This window comes from Scomber scombrus, chromosome 18, assembly GCF_963691925.1.
Source record: "Scomber scombrus chromosome 18, fScoSco1.1, whole genome shotgun sequence".
NCBI classification, from domain to species: Eukaryota; Metazoa; Chordata; class Actinopteri; order Scombriformes; family Scombridae; genus Scomber; species Scomber scombrus.
In genome coordinates, this window is record NC_084987.1 from 17,684,827 (window position 1) to 17,695,840 (window position 11,014).

Genomic DNA, 11,014 nt, shown 5'->3' on the forward strand with positions numbered 1-11,014 from the left:
ATTGCATTAATTGTGTGTTCATTAATTGTGTAATTCACACTCACTTAACTGTTTAAGTGAAAGTAGAAAAATATTTTCACACAAGATTTTCATGTGTAAGAAAGCATGTATGTAAATTGTGACTGATGATTTTGCATTGATTGTTCAATAATTAATGATCATACTCGACAGCCCAAAAGGAATATATTGCTTTATCACTTTATTTTACAAAAAGACACTACTTTATAAAACTTTCATAATAGAAAACATAGAAATAGTAATATATGCATTTAGCATATCACCATAGACACAGTGGTTGGAAAAAATGAGGCAAATTGGGAATGAATGTTGGCGCCTCTTTCACCATCCAAAACGAGATACCAGCTTGCTCTGATCATCCAGATCTTTCTGAACCTTCTTCCTCATGTAGAATATGGGACAGTCTCGGCTGCAGAGGAGTGTGGAGGGACAGAGTTATTGCACAAAACTGTTTGGTGCAGCCATAATTGTGCAGTTAACATGCAGCTATTACAAATATGTGTCGTTTATATACCTGGTACAGAGTACATCCTCATGGAGGGAACCCTGACAACGCTGACACTGAGTCCACAGGCGAGAGAAACGCTCCTCCAGAGTATTTAGATGAAAGATCTGAAATTTACAACCTGAGCGTTAACAACTTGACTAACAATGATGACATATTTGTTTAAATATTGACCAGTGAATTCTTCTGGGAACAAATTTAAAAACAATCTGATGAAGAATTAATTGCACATTACTGGTTATAATTTGACTAGCTAACGTATCAATAACAAGTCAATAATTGAGAAATGATAGTAAATTTGATTTGATATTAAAAAAGACACTGTTGTATTAACTCAACATACTTTAATTAATTCAATATGAAATTTATGAATTCCCTGAGCTCTGAAGAGCCACCATTCATGTCAGCCTCTTTGCTTTTCTTAGATCACTGTCAGCTGGGACTACATACAATCTATGTAGTGGTACAGTACATCTTTCAGAGAGGAAAACATGTAATACTGAGTCATCTGGCTTCTTGCCCACCTCTTTTTGATACAGTTCAGACTCCTTCTTCTTACAGAAATCGCACACAGCCGCTGCAATGACACATCAGATGTTAAACAAACAGTACAAAGCACTATACATACAGAAAAAAAGTCTGGACTGATCCTTAATTAAAAACACTCCATAAAGAAAATTGAAAAAAAGAGTGACATCTAGAAAAAAGAAATCTTAAATACTGAATGCACACAAACCATCTGTTTTGAGTACAGCTTTGCAGCCAATACAGGTGCTCCTCTTCTGAGCAAACGCCATGAGGCCTCCGACCTTCGATGTCAACACCGTCTTACAACGGGTGTGGTCGCCCTCTGAAAGATACCAGTGAATCAGCATCAAAATTGATGGGAAGTCAGATGGCAAGTATTGGGTAATTTATTTAACCAACACCCCCATCATTAGCACACAAGAGTATTTTCTACACGTTGTGGCTAAATGGTGCAGCTATGATACATTGATAAATTATAGCCAGCTGTGATACAGAGAAATAAGTCTGAATGTGCAGATGCTGATTAATTTAATGATCAATCATTAATTTAACTGTCAAGATAAATATTGAAAAATTCCCATCACAAGTTCCCAGTCTCCAAAGTGGCATCTTAGAATTGTAAAACCCCTTAAAAATAATTTTATAGCCGCAGGAAATGGAGAAAAGTAGAGTGCAGCATGGTTTAACTTTTTATAATACTATTAAAAGTTTATGATGCGTGTAGACTCACTGAGCAGGATGCTCTCTGCCTTGCTCTCTCCCAGGATGGGCTCAAATATTCTCAGCAGAGGCTTGGACAGCTGCTGTTCGAGGTAGTATTGTGTGTCGATGGGAATTGTGTTCTCTAGCACATAGATCGGGTCCTGAAGCAACATGAGGAAACAGAAAAAGAAGTCAACAACATCTCGTTAGGATTTAATATGTGTGACAAGTAAAGGGTAAATATACAAATAACACAATCATGAACAGACAATCAAAGACATGGCTACAGACCTCTGACTTCATGTATGCTGCTGCTCCCTTTGCAGCCTTGATGATGACATATGGGACTCTGTCTCCCAGGTTGGGGGCGCTGCCTGCATCTCTTTTCCTCATCCTGGAAAATAACAATATGAGAAGGTCAGTTCACCCATATCAAACACATACTGGATATATTTTCTCTATGGGCATTATTGATCACCTTTCGGCAAGCTCCACGTGCGCCTGTTTGCCAGCGTACTCCTGAGCGGTGCGCGTCAGCTCCTTGGTGATGACCAGCTGGCTGATGTCAATACGGTTGCACAGCAGGTCGGAGATCACTTCTTTGGCATGATCCACAGCACCCTGAGGATCCCTAAAGACACATCACACGAGCTATGATTACCTCCATCATTTAAATTCAACCCAACAATCATCACAAAGTGCATTCAGCATCTGAAGACCACATTTAGAACTTGAGAAACCAAAAAGAAAAGGAAATAATGAATAATATAATCAAAATAATTATTGAACATGTCCAAATTAAATTGCAGTGTGTGTGTGTGTGTACCTGTCTATGAGGATTCTCTGTAGACAGGTGTTAATGAGGTTAGCCACCAGAGGGCAGTTGTCTCTTCGGACAGTCTCAATGCCTTTACAGTCCATCTTGTCATGTGTGTCTGCACTGGCAGAGAAATACAGGCCTGCGTAGCGCTTCTTGTTGATCAGCAGGTACGGGTAGTACACCTGTGGAATTGACAAAAAGAAGATCTTGTTAGCTGAGACGAATCTCTAACCATCCCGTAACCATCTCGCAAACGCTGCCTCACTGCAGTTTGACACTTGCAAAAGATACTTTTTGGTAAGAAGACAAGGTCCATTTCTGTTGCACATCTTTCTCTCTCAGTTTAGTTTGCTTACATTAGACTACTGGCTTGTGTTATACTTCTGATGTTAATGAAATGGTACCTTCTCAAACTCCAGCTTGATGGGTGGTGTGAAATGGGACGACACCCACTCTGCTGCCTCCTTTCCAATATCCATGGCCTCCCTCACTGTGGCGACACCAAGCTTAACCATGACAGAGTCTGTGTCTCCATAAATTACCTTTAAAATATAAAAATATATATATAACCACACAAATCTCCGCTCAAAACTCAAATGACAAAGAGTATCTTATTTATATGAACACAGAAAGCTGATATAATGAGCAAAAAAAGAGAATAGTTTAAGTCAGTATTGGTGGAGATCAGCTCCATATATTCCTCACCTTAGCATCAGCTTGGTAACCATTGGAAATTATGTACTTGGACTCCACCAACTGTTTGGTTTGCTCGATCATCTGTCTTCCAAAACCAGTGACACTCTACAGGAGAAAAATACAAATGATTTAAACAAATTCAGTAAAATTATATGTGATGTGGAGTGAAATCATTTACATCCACATTATAGAGGGCATGAGTTCCAATGGCTGGGTAAAATATTTGTCACTGAGTACAGTATCTGACCCCAAAATCGCTCATTGAAGATCACAGCTGATGCTGAAATCAGTTTTTAGTTCAGCAGGAAGAGGTCAGACACAGCAGCGCTCATGTTATCTGATCATACTTGATGCTTGATGATAAGGATGTTTACATAGGGCAACCACTTTTTATAACTTTTTTGTATTCTTTGATAATAAGTCACCCAGAATATAATGGATTGTTAAATTTCTATTTTTGTAGCATTATAAAACAGCTTTCCCCAATTTAAGAATCATCTGCATTAATAAGCTGCTACTCTCATAATAATTGTGAGTTAAAGTAGATAACTTTTAACTTTCACTTAAAATATGGAGTAACTCTAAAAGATCTGAGCAAAACTGGTCTACCACCTTAAGTGAACTGGTTGCTAACCCCCTTCACTTTAATCAGCAGGTGTCAAGCAGGACATGGGAACTTTGGTTGAATCTTGAAGAGTTGTAGCATCACTGACAAAAAGCCTAAACTGCACTGCTATGTTCACAGCTGCTGACCTCGTTTTCACTCTCTTTCATCTAAGGTTGCTCTTTACAGATAAGAGGTTAAAGCTCATTTTTCATTTAGGTCTTAGTGTTCACCCTTTTTGTTTTGTGGTTTCAATGTAAGCGCTAATCTTTGCTCCACATCTTTGTTGGTTAACTTTTTTGTTCTGACTTCACATCTTTGCAAGGCAGCCTAAACTGTAAACATCAATATTCATTATTTTTCAAAATCTTGATGAATTGGCTACATTTGAAGACCATGACACTGACACTGTTGTAAATATAGCCACAGTTAACAGTATTGCTTAAACATTCTTCTTCATATTAGACGTAGAAAGCGTGCAACACCACACACTTTGCAGTTTTAACACCCAGAATAAAGAGCTCACCTGCGAGATCTCTAAGCAGGGCAGCTTGCCCACCTGGGCCCCCGTGAAGCCATAGACAGAGTTTGCGCTGATTTTAAGGGCCAGTTGCCGGCCATCCAGCACCTGCTTCTTAAAAGGGTCGGTTTCCTTCTTTAGCTCAGTCTTGGCCCTGCGGATAGTGGGACAATTTGAGAAGGATGCCACATCACCTATTGGATGTCATCTGTATGATATTAAAATGTCATTCAAAAAAGTTTTTTTAAGTGTAAATCTGGAAATTGGTACAGCAAGAGGAAACAGGTCAAACACTAGTTGTGAATCAGGGGATCAAGAGAGTTCGTAGGCGTTCACAATTTAAATTTTAAAGGTTTATTTGAACAAATTCAAACCTCTTTCTAGCAGACAGCAGGTTCTCCAGGATCTCAGGTAGAAGTCCTTTCCTCACAGAGCTTTTCACAAACTGATCACCAGTGGGCGTCTTGATGAAATCATCTGGTGATAGACTAAAGACACACAATCCCTTCAATTGTAGTACAAGACAAAAAGCATATTGAAAATGTTTAAATGGTCATTATGAAAGAATGAATCAATTAAGAAACTATAAATTCAATTAGCTTAAGTTGTAGTTATTGTGTTGATGAATTTCAATGATTCGGGTAAAAAATGTGTTACTTTTTTCCTATCAGCCTCCTAAATAATCTGTTAATCAAAATAAGTCTGTAGGCTGTCTTAACATATGTGGCAAATTGCATGAAGTCAGCAGCTCATTTTTATAAAACACATTTCAACTGCAAGAGGACAAAGCTGAGGGAAACTGAAGCTGGTCTAAGCCATTTTTAACTTCATAACTTTCATGACTCAAAGGCGATTTGTCTGTCAACTCCCACTGCACAGTAATCACAGATGGACATGAATCAAAAGCCATTTGTTCATGGATTTTGACGATAAACTCACATCATGAAAAATAAAATTGCTTACCCCAGTTTCTCCACTGAGCCTTTCTGCAGTAGGGTGGTGTAGCACAGATTATGAGCCTGCATGATGGATGGATACAAGGAGGAGAAATCTAGGGTGGCAATGGGAAGGCTGTAATACCTGTAAGAGAAAAAGGTGGTGAATGAAAGGTAGATAAGAAGCTTACACCTACTAAACCATCATCACCAGGAGTCATACACACATACATACCCTTTCTCTGGCTCTATGACAGTTGCTCCAGTGTAATCTTCTCCTCCTTCTGGCTTCACAACAGGCATGACCAGGTCCTGTTTCATGGCCTAAACACACATACACACTTAGTCTCCATCTGTAATATTATGTACGCAAAGTCAAACGCATGCAGTAACTGTCCTACGAGTTTGTGTTTGCTACCTGTCGCAGCAGCTGAGAGACAACTTTGATCTGTTGTCCTCTTGAGAGCAGGTAAGTTAAAGGCACACCAGTCACTCTGGCCATCTCCATGTAGTTGATCACACACATCAGCTTCTGCAGCAGACGCAGCGGGAGGTAGGCGTCTTTCAGGCAGTACACCGCTAAACGACGGCGCGTCTGTTCGTTGCCATTCTGAGATGGAGGTAAAAAAGGGAGAGGACAGAAAAAAGCAATAATGTTTTTTAATCTTTTTTTTTTTTTTTTTTTTTTTTAAATGTGAATCACTCCACAGAGCTCTTAAAAAGGTAACCAGCTCTCTTCAAGATGCAAGACGATTTGCACTTTACCTGTAGATCAGTGATGATGGAGTGTTGCACATCCTCCTTCTGTTCTTGTAGGAAGTGGAAACTCACAGCGTTCAGTGTGTATGAACGCAGTTTGTAGTCTCTGAGGAGAACCTGACACACACACGCACACACACACACGTCAGATTATATGCAGTGGTTTTTTAAAATTGAAAACACTCGTATCCAATCAGTGTATCATGTCCTAACTGCAGGGTGATGTAACTATTGTCACATCATAATTTAGTGATTATAGTTAGGCGCTGACCTGTAGCAGATCAAACTGAACACGGCCCTCCATGTTAATTGTCTTATTCTCTCTGCGGCCCATCTGCTTGCTCTGGAAGTTTAGGTCTCGCAAGACTGACTTGATGCCTCGAACTCGTCCCAAGTAAGGAAACAGATTCACCTGAATGCAAAAGATATATTATTGCGATATGTGAAAAAAAAACAGGGAGGTCTGAAGTATTTCTACGACAAATACATTTGTCCCAAGACAGTGCTTTAGTATTTATCAGTAGACGAATGTGGCTCAATCTAACCTTTAAAGTAGCAGCCCTGTTTAGCAAGTAGGGAAAGTCAAAGTTTTGGATGTTGTATCCAGTGATGATATCTGGGTCCACTGTCCTCAAAAACTCTGCCCAGCTCTGTTCTCAGAGACAAAACAGAGATGTTACAGATGTGCAATAAAACATTACAAAAACATATTTTTCAGTGCTTTCCTGAAGCCAACTTGTGTACCTGCAATAGCTGCTTCTCTTGTGTGAAGCACAATATCTGACTGCCCACGATGCTGGCGCAGGACTGGAGAGTGAACACTGTGCGAATGAAGGGCTCGGTCTCACCCTGACGTTGCACCATAGATGCAATCTGAATCACAGGGTCTTTGTCTGCTTCTGGGAAGATTCCTGGAAAGACATAAAAAATAGAAAACTCTGCATTAGCTTTTCATCAAGCATGATTAGGCCTCATTTACATGTTAAGAAATCTGTAACTGTGTGATAATAATACCACAGAGAAAGAAAAACACCCACCTTTTCTTCCTGCACACTCGATGTCAAAGCTGAGGACCCTGAGCGGTGCGATTCTCTGCCAGTCTCCCTCTGCTGGGTGACTTATCAAATCTGTCCATCCCACATCCACCTCATACTGACACAAGGACACCTGAAGTACAAAGAAAGGATGAGAAAGTTCATGAACACCACTGCTGATAGGCAGACAACACACCTTTTGTATGACCCATTATACAACATGTAAGATGTAAACTGGTCCTACCTTGCCCGGGTACTGAGAATCTGTCTCTGCCATGCTCTTCTCCTCACGTACTCTGAATTTGCCTTTAGGAAGTTCAATCCAGCAGCATCCAACCACATCACAGTCCACCATAAACCTGACAAAACAGAGAGACTTATGAGACTGAAAAATACAACTTCAATATTGTACTAGTCATCTGCTGTTTTATAAGAAAGTCATTAAGAATTAAAAAACCCTACATATATAGAAAGTCTTTATTGTCATTGTACAAAGCACAACGAAATTGAGATGCTGTCTTTAAAGTGCAGAAACAAAAAATAAATAAATAATTGCCATTATGTAATGCAGTTTAGTGCATTAATGGCTTTAGCGTAAAAGCTGTTTTGAAATCCAGTGGGTTTTTCCAACTTCTTCATGATCTGTACCTGCATTTTACTGAGATTTATATATATTTATATATAACGCAATAATAATATGGCTACAAAATTACTAAAAAACCTTGCTTGATCTAACATAATACAGTCAGTGCAAACACCATGTTAAACTTAATTAATAAATAGATACATATTGGTAAACTTTGCAGTACATACATCAGAGGGTAAATTAAGCCATACATTAAGTATCAGTGTGTTAAGTCAACAATCATTTGTCTACTTACACAAGCCTAGAAAAACATTGTTTGCGTTTCAGCTGTGGTTAACTTGATGAGCTCCCTTAACTGTTTCGTCTTTTGAGAATACAAGAAACTCAAAATATGTTTTCAAGATTAATGTCATGTCTAATGTCTATTGTTTCCATTTGACTGGCAAATTATTGAGTCAGCTTTCAGATATTTAGAAAGCATGTGCGCACACACCTAATTTCAAAATCTATGTTGGCCTCGTAGGATTGGTAACCCTGGAGGGAGAAAGGTCCAAACTTGAAGCCCTGCTCCAGCAGTCTCTTTGCGGGGGCAATGAGACGAGGCATTGCCATGGTTATCCGCAAGAAATCCATAATACGTTTCCCATGGTAACCATACATATCTGTGGGGAGAAGAAATTATAAGTTTGAATTCAAATGTTTTTCCTAGGCCTTATTAGATTAACAATAATTGGACCAAAGAACATACCAGAGAGTGTTTGAGAATTCCTTCACACACACTCATATTAAATTAACAACAAATGCACACAAGCATTTGCACATCACATGTACTCACTCTCTTTGCGGGTGATTTCCACAGCTAACACAGTGATGGAGATGTTGTCCTTGTTGGAGCGCATGTCCTTCAGCACAGCAGCGTTCAACTCTCTTTTAAATTCACCCAAATAATCAGGTTTGAATCCTTTTTACAGAAAGATGAAAGAGGGGAATTTTGTTTTAATTTAAAAAATGGTTAATTACATGATTTTACCCCCCAAAAAAGTGAGAAAAGTAGTATTCAGGAGACAGAAAGGTGTTCTACTGAGATGTTTAAATGGTAACTGACTAAAAGCGTCATCTAAATACAAAGTGTACTCACATATTCTATCACGTGTTACCAAATAGTGACAAGTACTCACCAACTGGTGCGGGAACGTAGAAGTAAGGTGCGAAACCGTGGACATGACAGCACACACTGTGGCCACTATCTGTGACTCCAAACATCCGAATGATCGGGACTTTTCCCTGTGACTGGCCAGGCATGCCAGCTACTGAAGCACCTGCCAAACACAAAGGAGAAAACCAACTTAGAAAGCACTCCTCTTAATATACAACAACAGCATTTGAGCCAAGATAGCATTTGAGCCAAGATAGCCAAGATTAGGCCACTCAGAGAAGCGGTTTACATGTAAATGAAACCCATTTTAAAAATTGAATTGGTCTTTTTGCAGTTACCTAGATAATAGTCCAGATCAATTTGCTGAAACACCAAAGTATCAGAAGAGGGTTCCAGTGGGGTGGCATGAGGTCGCCGCCAGCGAGGGTTCAGGTCTGCTGAGAAGAGCTCCCCTGATAGAACAAGGAGGTAGGACAGACATTAAACTTAATTGTGTTATTTATTATGACAATGGGTACAAACGAAGAAGTTGAGCTGTCACAGTAACAGTAATTTCCTGGGATGAAGGTTAACTAGTTCCTCAGTTGCAGGCGTTTGCATAAATCCCAAAACAAAGCAAAGCATGCTTTATTTACTCAAGGCATCACTACCAATTTTACCATTCAAACTTACTTACCTAAAAAAGAGAAAAACATCAGGCTGTAAAACAAAGATGACATTATTCTACATGTAGATAGTGTAGTTGTCTTGTTTAACTAAAAGTGATATGAGTGTGTGACAAAGAGACTTCACATTGAGTGGGTGCTATGAGTCTCCAGTGATTTTCCAGTTTTGGTGATGGTGTAAAACTTCATTTTTGGCTTATGTTATATTACATATATAACAACATTAAATGCAATGTTTTAGAACAAAACAAATAAAAGAAGGGCAAACCAGCCTATGAGAACACCCAAATTCAAAGTCACAACTGCACTTTTCTCTGAACAACTTACCGACAGGAATGACATCATGCCCTGCCTGCCCCTCTGTCTCTTCTGCCTCCATCTCTGCCTCCTCAAACATGGACAATTCCTCTTCAAACTGCGATGGACTGTCCTCCCATTCACCAGCCGTCTTACCACGTTTGGCCTGGGACGCACCTCCCACGAAGGGGCCACCATTGCGTCTTTTATAATCCATGCCTGCAAGTCAATTAAGAGAAAACTTAGCGGAACGAGCCACTTTAAAGAGGATGATTAGGGAGAAAGAAATTGCTTAATTCAATAAATTGAACACTTACAATAAATATATTCAGATTTAAACAAAACTACCAACAATATCCTACTGAACTACTTAAGTACCATATTACTACATGCAATGAAAGCCAACATTTTGGTGGAAAACTAAGACATTACTCTACATATGAAAGATTAGACAGAATAAATAAGACACGTTTATTTGGCTTTATTTGTGCAACTATTCCTTGTACTGACTCTGCATTTGTGGTAGCTAGAGTATACGATTGGTGTGTAATATTAGGTGAAATATGTTCAGTGCTGTCATTACTAACATATTTAATATTATGGTACTGCGTGCCACTTTTCAAGCAACAGGCACGAGGTGTGTCCGATTTATAGGAAATAAAGTGTAATAACAAGATAAGGTGTATCATAAAACTGCATAAAACAGCTGATACGTTTCATAGTGATAGTCATAAAAAACTAAACATAAAACTACACACTTTTAGCATCACAGCAGCTACATTTAGTCCTGCAGCTATGTTGTGTCTTTAATTATATTTCGGATTAGGATTAGGTTGACGTCGGTAACTTTAAAAAAAAACCTGTTCATCGTTCATTTTCGCATTAACATTTGCCTTAAAACGTTGTGTATATATGTGTTAACACCAGTGTCCAAGCTGCACAGTCAATGACGAGTTATCTTTTGTTAGTAACTAGTGTAGCTGCTTGCTTTTGTAACGTGCTAAATCCTGCTAGCTAGCAACCCAGGGTGTAAACAACACAACAACGCAGGTCTTACCTTGAACGTGTGTGTGAAACCTGTCAGGACGACTGTGGATGGCTGGTGCGTTAACAAAGTTATAAATCCTTATCAATGCTACTTCTTCACAGCATCCCCTGGTTGACAACAGCTCCCGCCACTCGTCTTCAA

The 11,014-nt window shown here is 39.2% G+C and overlaps 1 protein-coding gene across 1 annotated transcript; it reads right to left on the minus strand.

Moving 5' to 3' along the window:
* Positions 1–191: 191 nt before the first annotated feature.
* pold1 (polymerase (DNA directed), delta 1, catalytic subunit) lies at positions 192–11,014 on the minus strand. The gene is made up of 27 exons (XM_062438321.1): positions 10,883–11,014; positions 9,856–10,044; positions 9,202–9,315; positions 8,886–9,026; positions 8,543–8,668; positions 8,201–8,369; positions 7,366–7,480; positions 7,125–7,254; positions 6,832–6,998; positions 6,633–6,737; positions 6,359–6,499; positions 6,094–6,204; positions 5,747–5,938; positions 5,564–5,652; positions 5,357–5,473; positions 4,768–4,881; positions 4,400–4,547; positions 3,279–3,374; positions 2,978–3,115; positions 2,580–2,755; positions 2,232–2,384; positions 2,045–2,147; positions 1,782–1,914; positions 1,260–1,373; positions 1,048–1,100; positions 533–630; positions 192–427 (listed from the first exon to the last, which is right to left on the minus strand). Exons 2-27 carry the CDS (start codon positions 10,040–10,042, stop codon positions 340–342), a joined length of 3,318 nt encoding a protein of 1,105 aa, XP_062294305.1. The 5' UTR covers positions 10,043–10,044; positions 10,883–11,014; the 3' UTR covers positions 192–339.